Genomic DNA, 17,498 nt, shown 5'->3' on the forward strand with positions numbered 1-17,498 from the left:
AAATTAGCCTCCTCTGATATACTATCACATATTTTAAGTTATATAATTGGAATATCATTCATTTTATAAATGATTACCTTAGCAATCGTTTGATTAATTTTGACATTGGTTTGTGTTGCAAAATACGAAAATCTAGTAGGACCAATTGTAAGGTGATGATTTCTGGCAACCGCAAAATATTTCATGTGGTGACCCACACAATTGTAAATTGATTTTCTCCCCTTATTCATCAGATGATATACCTTCGTGTAAGAATTCGTTTCTTAGTGTAACACTGCGGTTTAGAGTAATGTTCATTTAATATTTGATTAATCACACTAAAGGTTATTATTTCAACCCTTAGTGCTATAAAAGAAAAATGTAAAAACCTAATTACTTTGCGCTGCATTGCATCCTTTCATGTAAGTTGTAAACAACTTGCTTTTCTTCAAAAAGGAAAGCAATACGTGGGACACATTGTTGTGGGATAAAAAGTACTTGATGTAGTTATATTTACGGCATTTGACCTAATATCAGTGAACTATCCCACTGTCACATATCAATATTGCTCTCTCATGTATTGTCATGAATTTGTTTAGCTTAGGATCTTTCAGGATAACGTTTTTACAAATGCATGCAAGTTTATAATACAACAGCTACAGAAAAATGTTTATAACTTTTCCCAGAACTCATCAATTCCAGTTCTCATCCTACAAATAGAGGCCTCACATATTTTCTCTGGTAAATTATGTAACTGGTTTATATTGCCTGATATGCATATGGATGATTATAAGTTCTTTGGTGGACAGAAATAATGTATCTTGCCTGAAACATGCTTTAAAATTAAAACATTAAAAGTTCAATTCAGAAAAGTATAGTATTCTATTTGTCTTATGAAATATGAAATACATCAAAATAAATTGGAGATAAGACTTTATAAGTATTGCTGGTAAGTAATTTGTTCATAAAATAAGGCAAAACTTATGTTCTCATTTTGATTTACTATTTGCTAGCATTCAGTTTTGAACTATATTTCAGGTAATGACGTCCTCTTCTTCTGCTTGACCAGAATATGTTTGACAACATTGATGCATATAAACAATATTTTCGAGTATTAATCCAGTGTACTGCAAATCAAGATAAGATTTATTATTGCATATATATTTAATTTTTATTTCTATGTTTATAAAGTACAGTCGGCTAAGCCAGCCATTTAGGCTACCATTTAAAGGGATAATACATTTTATAAATTATATTTTCAAGAAACTTAAGCGTGCAGCTTCAGGTCACGCTCATCAGTTATGTATTACATATAAAACGTTATCGTAAGCAGTTAGGAATATATCTAAACATTTTCTTCAGGTTATAATTATGAGAAGTTCTTTTTACACAACCAGTACATTTTTCTATATGACGTTTTGATGACTAGTACGAAATGTACACTGTCACCTTCATCAGACAAATGACCAATGAAGCGTATGCACACAGAGGTGTAAAATGTGTACGAGTTATATATGTACCGAAATGACTCAATTCAGCTACGCTTTGTTAACACTTGGTCTCATACCTCATAGCCCTCCTAGCAAAATTTAAACAAGAGAGCAAGATTAACGAGGGCCAATACAGACATCTGTGTCCATTGGTGACAATGTTTCCAGATCATTAGCAGACATTCTTGGACCGCTAGTGTGTAAATCGGAACACCATGTAAAGAATTCAAAACATCTAGCGGAAGCTATGTCTACCATCATGATTCGGGGAGACGAAGAATTTATTTCACATGATGTTGTCTCTCTCTTTACTAACACACCCATTGACGACGCACTTAGAATCATTCGGAAACGCTTAGAATTAGACAGATCCTGGCGAAAAAACACAAACCTTCAGATTCAGGACATCATGGATTTGTTGGAGTTTGTACTCAAAACAACATATTTTAGTTTCCGGAACAACATCTATCAACAACGCTGCGGCACTGCTATGGGTAGTCCAGTGTCTCCCATTGTTGCCAATTTGTTCATGGAACATCTGGAGCAAGAAGCAATAGTCACTGCCCCCATAGAATGCAAGCCTAGCTTGTGGAAACGTTATGTTGACGACATACTTGAGATAATCAAGAAGGGGTCACAGAAAGATTTGACCACNAATGCGTATACAAAATCGGATGCAAAAACTGCGACGCGTCGTATATTGGAGAGACTGCAAGCAATTTGGGGTCCGCCTTGGTGAACACCGGAAAGACACAGAAACCCAAGAAGGTAGGAAATTGACCAGATCTGAAAAACAGTCGGAGTCCAAGATAAATAAATCGAAAATCACAGACCATGCCACACAGAAAAACCATGTGATTGACTGGGATAACTCCAAAGTTTTAGACAGAGAGAGCAATCTGTTCAAGCGGTAGATAAAGGAAGCCATCTGGATACGCCGCAGTGGGCCAGTTCTAAATCGAGAGGAGGGGGCTCAATGACTCTCGCACATATATGAACAAGTGTTAACATAGCGTAGCTGAATTGCGTCATTTCGCTACATATATAACAACTATTGTACATACGTTTCAAGAGTAGCCGAAATCGACATCAATTTTATGGACAACTGGTACTCATTTTACACCTTTGTGTGCATACGCTTCATTGGTCATTTGTATGATGAAAGTGACAGTGTACATATCGTACTAGTCATCGAAACGTCACATAAAAATATTGGTTGCGTAAAAAGAACTTCTCATAATTAGGAATATAATTCCAATACACTTACTGCTGTTATACGATATTACCATGGACTTCAATTCCCTTAATTAATCTTAGTCCGTAATACGACACTCGGATATACCTTTAAACGGTACAGGCCATGATAACGCAAGTCAGGGTCAGATGTTTCTTTGGTCTATTTGATGTTAATTAAATCGAAGATATGATGCCTTTACAAACATTTAACTGATCTGTTAACGGTAGCGCATGATCATATTGTGCATTTCCACTTAAGTAACGAAAGTTACAACTTCAACTGAGGTTAGCGTCCATATACCCCATGCAATCATTACATATTTAACACTGTCGAATGATCATGTCTTATCATTGGTAAAATTACAGTACCGTACATCAGAGACATATATCAAGCCAACGAAGGTTGGTATTTTGCTGAACTGATTCAGCCTTTGCATACCTGCTTACGCTTTACCACACCGTCCCCGAAAAGGAGAGTTTCGTGTGCTGTTTAATGTAAAGTGAATTGAAGCATGCCCTTATAGATATTAAACTGACCTTTTCACGGAAGTTACCTAGATGTGCATAGTTACTATTTCTTAACTCGCCAATGTATTACCTGTGTGGGGCTCAGGTCTCACGCAATGGAGGAATATTTAATGGAACACGCAGTGTTTGCTAGACGGGTTAAGCTTAATTTTTCTTTGATTTGTATACATATAATGACAAAAATAATAACAATTTCATAATGATGGTCTAGTCTATATCACATATAATGTCCAGATGACATGTACTTTTTGATGACCAGAATCCAGTTCATTTCACATATATACGTCTGAGGAGAGGAGTATACCTAAGCATACCATTTTATTGTATTTGGCCTCATACCAATTACAATTTGATTACTAAGTACATATGTATACCTATGGCGGTATATATTTATAAGGATGCTATGAAATGAGCAAGATAGATCATTTTAACATACAATCTGTAAAATAACAGTTTCTGGACTTATTCAAGGTTGATAAAATAAGAATAAGAATTCGCTGGACAGCGAAGGGTAGAGTGAATTAGATGATGCTTTAACAAGGCTAGTAGAGTATCATTCCACTTTTGTTTTTTCTGTTTTTTAGAAGACGACGGTGTTCTTGATAGACTAGCCGGATACAAGATATACTTTTCAAACACGACTATCTGGAGAACAGAAGACGCGTGTTACCAAGACACCACTCCTGACTTAGCTTCCATGTTTTCGGTACAAACAGTTGCATGTCCAGGTGTCGCTCGGTATCTGACCATCTATAACGACCGACGGGTGAAATCATACGCCTGGTACTCGGATGAAGCATTTTTAGAACTTTGTGAAGTGGAAGTGTATGGTAAGCTAATATCTGTTGAGATGTGCTACAACTATGTCGTACTTCAATAGCTCTTTCAACTTTGCAAATAAACAACCTCGATGCATCTCAATATACATGTAGAGATATCATTGGTGCTTTAACTACATAGATGATATTAAAGATTGCTGCAACGTTCTTCGAACCATGTAATTCAGCAAGTATACAACTGTTAAAATTAATGTTTTCTACATTTTTTAAATGTTATGTTAAGTATTAATCTTAAAATTATTGATAAAAATAATACCGATTTTAATGGGTAAGTGATCGCCATTTCTGTTTGAATTATTAATTATTGCTGTTGGTTTTAAACCACGCGTGGCAAACGTTTTCTACAGCTACAATTAAGGATCTGCACTATGAGATAGTAAACATATAATATTTTTGCGTGCAAGTTGTTTACCTCGAGTGTTCTGAAATGACCTGTTGTTTCCTCTTATCCAGCATCTCGCATTTAGACTATCTTTTATTTAATGTGTGTCGTGTATTTGCTTTTACATATTATATAAACTTAGCAAAATCCTTCATTTCATCATATCAATCTATATCAACATTGATTAATTTCTTGCTATGATTTCAATTTGAACATAGATATATCTTTGATGATAAGTATTCCTTGTAAAATAAATTAACAGCATTTAAATTGTGCAGAATAATTAAACAACAAACACTTAAAATAAAGCAGAAGGACGAGCTACTCCAATGTGCCATATCACGAGAATCGCATCTGGCTAGTTATCGTTAATTGGAAATTGCAAAGATGTTCCATAATAAAAAGAAAACGATAACACGAGATTAATACGGCTCATTATTAGACAATCGAATTGGTTAACTGAACTGTTACTTAAGGTTTACATAATTTATATCTCAACAATTGGCTTGAGTTCCTGTTAGGTATTGGCACCTCACCCTCAAAATGGTGTGCAGATAACGTAAGGGAGTGTGATCCCTGGCATTTCTAAGATGTTGGTCCATGGGGTAAACCATTGTACAGTTTTCTCCCTCATACAGTATGAGATGCATCAGCCATTCAGCTCCTTTGCTTTTGATTATTCCATCATTTAGTATATACTGATAACGGTGGTGTACATAGTGAAATAATTAATTACATATATGCGATCTTACGTGTCATACATGCTGATTAATGTGTCATATATATTTGAATGGTTATCGATTAATAAATAGCAAATAGTATTTCATAACTATTAAGTATGACGACATATGTACTAACCACTATGTCAGGCATACTATTACTTTGTTTTTAAACGACATGTTATAGACAATTTCATTATTTAACATTGTATATAAAGTAACATGAAGTAATAATACAAATTGTATTATACTGAACTATTTGATAAATAAAGGATCTTACATGAGTTTCCATTTCATATGTGATTTATGAAACGAGTCTAAGAATTTTTCAATTTAGCGAGCACCTAAAATGAAAAGTTTGTGACAAGTTTCATAAATTTCATTTGAAATGAAAACGAGTGTAAGATCATTTTTATCACATCATTAAGATTTGTGCTATTTTGTCCTGTAAAACGACAATTTTCATGATATTTTGGCTCCAGTGGTTAAGCCTGTGACGTCATGTACGTGTCATAGGCGTGACATCACAATTGAAACGATTGAAACTTACAACCAATCACAGGGCTGCTAGGTCATATTACATGAGCTAATACGTAAACAAATATGACATGGGTGTACTCACTGGATAACACAGTACATAATGTGATAAAAAGAAATATTGTTAAATAAGTTAAGGCAATTATTTATATGAGTAAGACTTTTAAGACAATCGCTATGTCTTCAATCGATTTAAAGCAAAATGATCTGGCCAAAAATTGCGCACACAGTTTCTCCATACATTGTTGAGAAAAAAAAACACATTCGCAACCCATACGGAATTGCAAAAAAGCATGGGTATATCGTTAGCCAGATTACATTCTGTATTGAGAGTGGTCGTTCCTTATTGTTACCGGGTGATGCAGAGTCAGCAATGTCTTACAATACATATCATTGAAACGAAATTGTTGAGTCTATCTTAATGTGACTCTGTAAAGTTAAAACAGCACAACAGATCACTCCCTTCTTCATACACAAGAACATAATCGGAAAAGCATGCACAAAATAACCACTCTGTGAAAGAAGAGAAAACATAATATACAGTTGTAAAAACAACAAAGGCGAAACGAGATGAATCGGAAAGGTTACACTTTTTTGCAATTAGGTCACCAACAGCCTAGGTAATTACACACGTTTAAACAGTGAAGAACTGGTGAAGGTGATAACAAAAATTGGTATCAATTATGTTGCTGAATGCAAGAGAAAACGAAAAACATCAAAAGTGTTTAATGTCAAAATATGTGCTCGAAAAGAAAGTATTGCGTTTGGATTGTAGTTTAGTATACATGTCACAAAAATGCATTGGTCCAGCAAACTATTTGACGATATTGGCGAACTACATCTAACAAATTCTAACTGCATGAATTAGTGCAGATATGTCTTTCTAACGCGTATTAGCTTTAATATACGTAAGTATACACACATGCACGTACTTGTTTGTTGTCGATGGTCAGGATTAAGGGGCAATGGGTTCAACCTATATGGTATGGTATGTTCTCGTAGGAGTTTGAAGTTATATACACAAGTAATGCAGCAAAGTTAGACACTATCAATACTTGAACTTTTCTCTAACTTCATATTTAAAGCTGCCCTCCGTTTTATAACATAGGATGATGTGTTCAGTTAAATCAAAAAGTATATCCATGCAAGTACATACAAGTTGTATATTTCAGGTTGTGCCTTGTGGCAATACGGTGCTGGAAACTGTGCATCACGTTGTAGCACCACATGTGTAGACGATCTGTGTCATCCCACAACTGGGAAGTGCACTGGTAAGTTTGATTTTGAAGTTTATCCCACTACAAAACCGTCGAGGGATACAATTAGTTCAACAAGAAATTCAGTTCTTAAAAACGATCTGTTTGTTCCATGATTCCACAATAACATTAACATATATCTGATGGAGACGAATAATCCTATTGATTTACTCTCATTTTCAGATTGCAGTGATGGATTCTTTAAGTCTAGTTCTAGTTGTACCCCTTGTCCTCAAAATTGTGTTGACAGGTTATGCAATAAGGAGACAGGAGTATGCTCAAGTAAGTAAAAATTAATTTACGCTGCATCAGATAAACTTTTGACTCTATTCTAACTGTCAAAACTTATATAAAAGTATGTAATGTCGTTATGTCGCCGTCATAGTCTATCTTTCGACCCTAAAAGATGATTGAATTGGTTTGAATAGTTGAAAAAAAAAAAAAAAACAAAGTAAGTTAAGTGTCTTTGACTTAATGAATGACACACGCCATTCAAATCTGGGTCAGATCAAGGTAATGTCAAGTTCTCACTTCAATACCTCGAGTAATTATCAAAGAAGCGAAGCACACTAACCGCAATAATAAAAAAAATATTGATCTTTATATCACACACATAATTAGAATATTTCCCCGAGTGTCATGGACTTCATCAACTTGCATCTTTGGAAACCCTGGGTTGTAAGTTTGACTGTCAGCAGTCAACATCTACCACCGAAGTCACGATATTTGAAGCAAGCTCTAGAATACAAAATCAATTGCGATAGGTAAATACTGTAAGTCGAGGATGCATGGATGTTGCTTTTAAAAAAATGCGGAGGTTAAAATCGTCCTGCTTATGATACAGCTAGAATGTAAGCCGCCACCATCAGTTATTGTTAAAGTAACGATCTACGAAACCGGCAGAGGTAATACGACTTGATTGCTTGTTGCTATTTAAAGACAATGCTCATCGCTATATCTGTACGTGAATTGGAAGGACTTTGGTAGGTTTTTGCGTACTCAACAATACATTTAGCCTCATATCATATGAAAACAGGTAGATTGAAATGTTGTAATAAAAAGAGATTGAGTATCTCTATGTTAAACTCATGTTAACGAACAACATTCATTCGATGCCAAGTGTTAACAAAGCGTAGCTGAATTGAGTCATTTTGGTACATATATAACAACTATTGTACATACGTTTCCAGCGTAGCCGAAATCGACATCGATTTTATGGACAACTCGTACACATTTTACACCTATGTGTGCATACGCTTCATTGGTCATTTGTCTGATAAAGGTGACAGTGTACATATCGTACTAGTCATCGAAACGTCACATAGAAAATGTTATTGGTTGTGTAAAAAGAACTTCTCATAACACATGAAATATTATTGGCTGAAATTACTGCAGAGTTTAATATTCTATTAAAATCAATGAGTAAGTGACTATTTGAACCATGGGAAAATATGCATATGTCCTATGAAAGTACATCGTGCATGAAATATGACTTCAAAATACATATAATGTGTGACGTTCACAGGTTAAGCAATTGCGTAGAGATAGGCACAGACGACTTTGGTTACAATTGTTGTGATTAAAAACAGTTTTTACCTGAAAAAAAACTCTACTCTATGTTTTGGTCCTTTATAGAAGACTGTGATGACGGTTTCTTTGGTCCATTCTGTGATCCCTGTTCTACTGGTTGTACTGATCCTGTATGTAACAAAACCTCCGGATATTGCGGTAAGTGTTATATTCTCTACGCAGTGTTTATAAAAAAGCAAGAAAAGAATGTTTATATACATGACTAACCTTTCGATGACATGAACCGAGCCGTGTACACTCTCTCCTTCATGGTTATAATATGAAGGTCCAAAGGTCTCACGTTTGACACAGAAAGTTAATTAAAAAGTTTACTGTTGAAGCAAAAAACCACCACAAACTTTAATGCAAATGTGAATAAGTATCAGATTGCGATTTGAGAGCAATTTGAATTTTCATTTTTAACCACAAAATTCGTAGGCATAAAATTGTCGAAGTCATCGTTTCACATAGCCATTAATATGCCTTAAAATAAGAACTTGCATTCGCATTCGTGAAAATAAGAATTTGATATCGTGCCGAGCTGCAGTTCATATACCAAACGAAACACACATGCATATAATCCAAGTCGATGTCGTCACGAACAATTATAATTATAAAGAAAAGTCACTGAACAAAAGGTGTTTAGAGAAAAAAATCAATTAAATAATATTTTATGTTTGATTAAGACACATTAACTAATTTTCGTTTGTTTTGTTTTCTAATTTATTTCCCAAATGCCGATAAACATGGTGTTCGTTCGAAGATTGTAAAGAAGGTTACCATGGAAATGACTGCAGTCAGTTGTGTTCAACCAAGTGTAAAGGAAACGCATGTGTTAAAGAAACTGGCTTCTGCGAAGGTATTAAAAGAAATACATGATCAGAGTGACTTTTCACTTTTTTCTTATAATATTAAATCGTAACGACTTGATGTATAATATTTATGATACTGTTAATCCCTGTGTTTGAGGGATGTTTGTTTTCACTTTTTCTACAACTCTTTTGTTACTAATTGATAAAAAAAAACTTGCCTCAATTTGCGTTTTAGAACTTATATGTAATATATTTGATGACACTCATAGGATGTAATCAGGGATTTAGTGGCGATGCATGCCGTGATCGGTGTCCCGTCAACTGCAAGGCAAACACATGTTTTCAGTACAGTGGATCGTGTACAGGTATTTAACAAGCATTTAAGTTTATTTTATTAGTTTTATTAGCGACCGTAATGTTGCTATCATGCCACATTGTAAATTTATTTAACAAAAGTACCATTATCAATGCGCAAGACATACATGTACCACTTGTATGTTTTTCTATATCACAAGCAAACGACTATTTCTAAGTTTCTCAGTACTCGTGCATGAACACATAAGCTTTGCTGTTATGTTTTGTCTGCTTATCTGTAATTGCTAATCTATTCCGTTACTAGTAATACTGTATAGTAACTTACTGGGTTATTGTTTTATACCAATGTTTCTGATTAGAATGCGAACCTGGATTCTATGGTACCATGTGTGACAAGACCTGTGTATCCATAAGCTGTAAGGACAATATATGTAACCAGACTGATGGTCAATGCACTGGTATGTACATTGTAACTGCAGACTGATTTTACATGGTCAATCCATTGTTTGTAACGACAGGGCCTATCTATTGTTTGAAATGTTTATTTGCTCAGTGACCATCCATTGTTATAACGATACTTTTCTCAGGGCCATCCATTGTTATAACANTAACGACAGGGCCTATCTATTGTTTGAAATGTTTATTTGCTCAGTGGCCATCCATTGTTATAACGATACTTTTCTCAGGGCCATCCATTGTTATAACGCTAATTTGCTCAGGGCCTTCCATTGTTATAACGATAATTTGCTCAGGGGCCATCCATTGTGATAACGATAATTTGCATAGGGCCATCCATTGTTAAAAAGATAATTTGCTCAGGGGCCATCCATTGTTTTAACGATAACTTGCCATCCTATGAGAGTAATAAGAGTTTATCTATCACACTAACTTTGACTTTGTTTTTCATTGATTTCGTGTTTGATTTCATATGTATTTGAAATATTTTACATTTTTTTCTGCATCCATAACATTTGAGAAATTTTGATTAAGATAAAATAGGTGAACCATCTCTGTCCTTACAGATATAAAAAAGAAGACGTGCTAATGTCACTTCCTTCCTATTTCACCTTTAATTACGTTATGCCCTTGTACGAGAAGGTTATTTCTATGCATTCCTTTTTTTCCTTGCGAACAATCGCCGATAGTGTTTACAAATTGAGGATATGTTATATTGAAAAGTCAAATTTTCTTCTCACTAACTTTTATTTAGCTATACCTTATTTTAAAGAGGAGAATATGAGAGAGTTCAAAATAATGCAATGCAGATTTGATGTCCGTGTGCTCGATTTTGTTTGCTTAGATCTTGTAAGCATACGAAAAAATGTAAAAATATCGTTTTGATATTTATCAGAACGAATTCAAACAATATCATCCAAATGTGTAATCAGATATCTTTGAATGTTCTTCTGAATTATAGAAAGTAAAAAGTCTTCATATTTTTATATCAGAAGAGCAGTTAAGAATACCCCTAACCCTTTTTTGATTAAGAAAACCTTATATTTTCCCAAGATTTTGCTGATTTAACAATTGATATATGAAGTGCTGATGGCTTACTTTTCTTATTTAGGTGGTTTATTTGCATTTGCAACCACATGTGTGTTGTCTTGCAGTAGGCAATCAAAACGTCTTACTGAAATTCACATTCCGTGGCAACCGCCAACCACTCATGAACAGTACGAACACTGTAATACTCTGATAAGTTTTGTACGTTATAGAGTGTGCCCCTGGACTATATGGTGCTGCCTGTGACCAGAATTGTCCGGATAACTGTAACGAAGAGTGTGATAGAACTACCGGATTATGCAACGGTACGTTCTAATTAAATGTGATGTGGCACGTATGTTTAAACGGATTTAAAACATTTAATACATATTGTGAACTTTGAATAGATAAATATATTCACAAAATATAAGTTATTAATAAATATTTAACCTAGCTGCGTGTGTTATGGTTAAATATATAACGAGGGTGAGAACATGTCCTGCAAAATTACGAAGTTCAATTGCGGCCAGAGCCTTGTTAACATTAATCCGCTGTATCTAATTTTGTCATTCCAGGTTGTGATCAGGGAGTGCATGGCCTATACTGCTCTGAGATATGTCCCAAAAACTGTCAAAGCAACACCTGCATCCAAGACAATGGCCATTGTTCAGGTTGAGTTAATATAAATATATATTTATATATATAACAAAAACAAAACCGGAAAGCGGCATCAAATCGATTTAAATGTTTATTATACATCTTCATTGTTGTGTGTCGAATGTTGATTGGCACAGTCAACATTCGACACACAACAATGAAGATGTGTAATAAACACCGGCACGGTGCAAACAAGAGCACGTGGTTTACTCTGACGCACACGTCCAGATTTGTGCCCGTCTCGCGCCATCCATTGGGGAATCCAACCTGGTTTATAATGTACTAAGGTAAGAGTGTGGTGTAGTATTTAAATCAACAGGAAACAGTCAGGAAATATACTTACTTAACAATTATTTCGGCATATATTTGCCTGAAATTCCGTTAATTCAGAAAAATTAAAGTATGGCCTTCACGTAAATTAGTAGCAGTCAGCGATGCGTGCTATCGGCATGTGTAACTGAACACGGTTTGCTGATAGTTTGACGGTAGCACAACACTGTTTTTCATGTATTTATTGAAATTGTTGTGTGAACTCTCTCTTATTGTATATGTACAGTTGTAAAAAGATCAGAAGAAAAGTGATTGATTGTCTGATTGCATAGATGAATATATAAATACAAATAAAACGGATGATAAATAAATAACTTCTACGATTGGGCACAGTATGTGTAAAGCTAATGAATGTATCTACTCCTGTGAGTGGAGTCATTATGTAAGAAAGTCTAATCCTAGAAGCTAACCTTTGAGTACATGCTTACATCAATAAATCATTTTATGCTCCTTCAACTCAAAAATAACCCAACAGCAAATTGAAGCTGAAAATGGCCACCGAAGGTGACATTTAATGACAAGTTATTACATGACATACATTTGATCACAAGTTGATTTACATAATCTAGATTACAAAATGTATATCAATACACAGTGTTTTGCTAATTATCTAAGTATGACCTTTAGCCATAGTAGGGTTGTAAAAATCCGCCCAAAATGAAGAAATGATTTTTTTAGAAGGGTGGAAAGAGGGTGGGTTTAAATTTGATCCCTTAAACTGCTGTATAAGATACTGCTTAACTATATATAAGATAAATAAAGTTCTCCCGTGGGGGCTGAACGCAAACTTTTTTCTGCTTAAGCTGGAAGTGACGCTACAAAGTGCGCATGCGTGTCAAGTTTGTTCCCTAATATGGCTTGACCAATCAAATAAGAGGAAAAGTTTCTCATCCGATTATATAAAATAATTTGAATTTGAAATGCCTACTTTTTAATATAAAATCATACAAACATAATTTAAAAATTAATTCCCTAATGATTTGGGAGTATAATCATGAACTGAGATCAATAGGTTTCTTTGAGTTTTTCAAGGCATAAATTAAGCTAATAAATTAGCTGCCTTTTATATCCTTCTTACAGACATGTTTTAACATATGCTAGCTATGTCGCTATTTATGTAAATTTCAAGCACACATTTAATTGATGTCAATATCTGATAGTGTTGTTTGTAGCATCAATGATAACATAATCTGAACGCAAATGCGATGCAAAGCTCTATGACGTTAAAGCTGCATCCCCTATACAGCTCTTAGTTCATCCTGAGTGACGTTTATCGGTATATACTTTATATTTATGTTATTGATTTAAACGAGGAAACATCCAAGCACATATAGCATTTGATATCAGCATTTCCCTCACCTTTCAGAATGCCAATCTGGATACTACGGTGAGCATTGTGATAAAATCTGTCCACAAAACTGCAAGGACAACATGTGTGACAAGAACAATGGACACTGTACAGGTCAGTAAGTTATAGCAATTACCTTTACCGTAATATTGTCCAGGCCTTTATTCAACTCTGTTGTAGATTGCGTCCAATTTTATATTCTAAATATGATGCAGATTAAAACGTAAGTGCTTCAAATGCTCAACACACTCTGAATTTGTTTTAATCAAGTACAGCTGCATTCATTTTATTTTGAGGAATGATCAGTAAAAAAACCCAAAATAATTCCATATATTTAATACTAATATTACCGATATAAAATAATATATACCGGGAAAACTATCGCGCAGTCAAATATTCGCACTTTATTGGTAAAATCAATATTCGCCTAGAATTAATTTCGCCCTTCACATATTATCATGTACTTCATATATTTTATGTAGTGTACAAATAGTTGTTTTCAAGATAAATTCGCCCTAATTGCGGAGATTAAAAGAGACGAAAGGTAACCGTTGGTGAAAATTTCAAGGTATACAATATATAGCTAAAAAATACTCAATCCTGACTTTGTTAAAGACCTCACAGCGACAGACAGCATTAATACTGCTGCAATCGGGATAGGTGCTGGATTTGGAGTGGTCATTCTGGTTTTGGTCACCTTAGTTATTATACAGACCAGGCGTCTCTCGATGAAGAACAAAGACACTACGGGCCCTGTTCATATGACTGATATCTTACAGCAAGCCAATACAAACGAGTTCAGGGCAGATATAGGTAATTTTCATTTCTAGTATCATTTTATGTTCTTAATTCATGTTTATCAAAGATATCTTATATGAAAATTATTATACATTTAAAATCGTCGATGAAAAAACAATTAAAACATATGCGTGAAATTTGATGGAATACAAACATTAAGATTGTACGGGGACCCCTATAGAGGTGCATGCTTTGGCAAAATGGTGCTTTTTCGATAAATTGTTTTGTAAATAAGCATTTGTAAGGAGAAGAATTTTACACGACAAGTTACTGCAGAGTGAATTAATTGTTTCATGAGAAAACCTTTTGAAAGTCTTCGAACTAAATAAAGATCAAGTATACAGATTTCATATCATGTCTGATCGATATCACAAAGAGAAAGAGTGAGCTTGTCGTATCAAAAAATTACGATGTCGCAGATGCAATTGTATACAGATACATTACCTTGCAAACATTATATTCTTTGCTATATGAGAAAGATTACATGGTTATAAGATGAAAACAAAAATACTGAAAGTTTTCCTATTTCAGACGCTGTAGGGAACATCTCTAGGTGTTTATGTATTTCGCCAAGCTTTCGTAAAATGTCCCGGTAAACTGCGACTCGTTTCAAAACATGATATGAAATGACAAATTTTCTTAACTTTTACAGCTCTCCTCCTTTTTCATTTGCACGGCCCACTGATAATCATAGTTTGCTTTATGATAATATTGAAAGCGTAATACTGTTTATTTTGTTTGCAAATTGTTTCATATCTTTTATTATCTATTGTTCTTTAAAAGTATCACTCTCTCCATTTATATATTAGATGGTCCTTACGAAGAGACTGACACTCAAAATGGGAAACAACATGCCAAGAATTCCACAGCTGACAATGATTATGACAGATTGCATCCTAAGGATAAGGTGGTCCCTAACCTGTACGAGATTGCTTGATAGATTCGGAATACATGACCATCATCCTTAATACAGAAAGGAAAGGTGAATTCTATGACCAGAACGCTTGCTGATTATATTTTAAACTGTGGAGTTTAAACATTATGTGACCGTCTCGCTAACATTTTCAAACGACGCAAGCTATGCAAAAATGAGGCTGGCGATGTAAATAGTGTGCGATTGTTTACATGTGATATACAAATAATTAATATAAAATAAGTGTATTTGTATGCTGCCATACTTGTTGATTTTGAGTTATATTATTTATGTGAACAGGTTTTTTTTACCATGAAGGCGATTAGCATATACAGTATTCATTGTAAATACCAAACTGTTGATCTTGTCAGTGATATTTGTTCTGTTTACCATCTAAAAATAGAAATATTTCAAAGTAATTTGTAAGTTTATTAAACGGTTTGAGCTCATATTACATGCACTTATTTTAACGTTTCCCCCCGATTTTCCCTTGCACAGGCCACAGGGCCATGTTACCAACTATAATTTTTTGTACACTGTACCTTTCCGACAGTTCGAAATGTTGGCTTGGTCTTCGCCCATCTTCGCCCATCTTCGCCCATCTTTATGCATTCAGCTGTTAAAGGCAATAGAGGTACCGGATCGATCACGTTGAATTACATGAGTTTCCAAAAGGATGCCAACGTTTTGATTTTGGAATCGGATTATATAACAAATTTCTTGTCTGGGTAACGGATTGTAAATATCCAACCAGCGAGCAAGAAACCATTCTGCCCTAAGTCCGCCAAATGTAAACATGACAAGACGGCCGGAGCTTGGACGTAAAATAGCTATGAAATACCAACGATGAAACTTATTAATGGAGAAAATACCGAACCATTTAAATGAGATTTCCATAAAAAACGTCATATAAAATTTGGAATTACAAAACGAGTGTAAAAATAATGATTTCCATATTCGAAGTAGTCCAACCTTGTATTTTCAAAAGACGCAACTAATGCGAAAAAGAGCTTGATTGATTATGCGATTTCTAATATACAATTGAAATGTATATTTCTCATGTACACGTATATGTTTGATTGTGTTCCTTACAGGAAATGGAAAAATAGTGTTACTTTAATTATTAACTCGTTCAAGATATGATAACCTTTATTTGTTTTCTCCAGTTCTATACATGTTACATGCAATAACATAGTAACTCTCGACAAATATAATCGGTTAATTCTGTTACATCCACTTAGTACTATTAAAGTGTTGTGACAGTTGCCATCAAGCGGAACATGGTTTAAATAATCCTACATACATGAATATGTAAGACATTCATTTTTCACACTGTTTTATTTTAGTGATCGTACTAACGAAGTAAAACTTCTATATTTTGTGGTTATGAAACGATAACTATGTGAATATTTTGTAAAAATATTTTTAATCAATAAAGCATTTCATACCAGACTTAAACTAGATTTGTTTTTCACGTATAAAAGACTAATGAAATGAAGAACTAGGTACATACGTTTCTGTATATTGATAGCTATATGGTCAAACTTAAAACGAAGACGACGTGCACCCAAAAGTAGGAAAAAGTGTGCCTGACTTTCAATTTAAGTAATAATACTATTTGTATTTGCATATATCTGAGCAATCAAGGAAAAAAAAAAACCCTGACTTTCTTCATATTTACGTAACAAAAGCGACAGATAGCCCACATAAAGCATATTACTACGTAAAACCCCTACAGCCCGCGCTTTTAACATAGGAAATAACAATATGTTTCACTTGTTTATTAGTAGATATTATTCAATCATATTTTTACTCTTATAATGATCTGATGATTAATAGTAAACTATCAAAAGTAAAAGTATTATATATATATATTTATACCATATCATCAACTCAGAAGATCACATTCATCAGAAAACATTTCCAAATATAGAGACGACAAAACAACAATAGATTTTTTTTTTTAAAGTTCAGATTTTATTTTGAAAAATAGATGATTAATATCAGGTGAAATGAAACAAAAGTAAATCACAAAGGTCGATAATCGTTCTTTATTATTAATATACAGTTGTGGGAACGCACAACGTTACACGAGAAATGGCTTAACAATAAATACGGCCTCGTATTTAAACATAGAAACTTGCTTTTAAGTATATTTCTATATTCTAGCTACATATATAAGCTGATCTTTATATCTCTATTTTAAAAAAAATCAGTAATAATTTTTTTTTTTTTTTTTTTTTTAAACTACCCAAATCGACCGATGTAAAATAACACATACATGTATTGACACGGTAACGTATACCGG

At 34.1% G+C, this 17,498-nt stretch overlaps 1 protein-coding gene across 1 annotated transcript in view; it reads left to right on the forward strand.

The window, feature by feature from the left end:
* Positions 1-16,741, forward strand: part of LOC110448690 (multiple epidermal growth factor-like domains protein 10) — a 21,358-nt gene extending 4,617 nt beyond the window's left edge. Inside the window, exons 2-13 of the mRNA XM_021495069.1 lie at positions 3,818-4,063; positions 6,883-6,981; positions 7,150-7,248; positions 8,602-8,694; positions 9,299-9,394; positions 9,617-9,712; positions 10,022-10,120; positions 11,378-11,470; positions 11,720-11,815; positions 13,498-13,593; positions 14,095-14,292; positions 15,087-16,741. Coding sequence (XP_021350744.1) covers positions 3,818-4,063; positions 6,883-6,981; positions 7,150-7,248; positions 8,602-8,694; positions 9,299-9,394; positions 9,617-9,712; positions 10,022-10,120; positions 11,378-11,470; positions 11,720-11,815; positions 13,498-13,593; positions 14,095-14,292; positions 15,087-15,214 — 1,439 coding nt within the window. The 3' untranslated portion in view covers positions 15,215-16,741. The remainder of the gene's footprint in view (positions 1-3,817; positions 4,064-6,882; positions 6,982-7,149; positions 7,249-8,601; positions 8,695-9,298; positions 9,395-9,616; positions 9,713-10,021; positions 10,121-11,377; positions 11,471-11,719; positions 11,816-13,497; positions 13,594-14,094; positions 14,293-15,086) is intronic.
* Positions 16,742-17,498: the final 757 nt, after the last annotated feature.

The sequence above is a fragment of the Mizuhopecten yessoensis genome, unplaced genomic scaffold (genome assembly GCF_002113885.1).
Source record: "Mizuhopecten yessoensis strain PY_sf001 unplaced genomic scaffold, ASM211388v2 scaffold4135, whole genome shotgun sequence".
Lineage (NCBI taxonomy): Eukaryota > Metazoa > Mollusca > Bivalvia > Pectinida > Pectinidae > Mizuhopecten > Mizuhopecten yessoensis.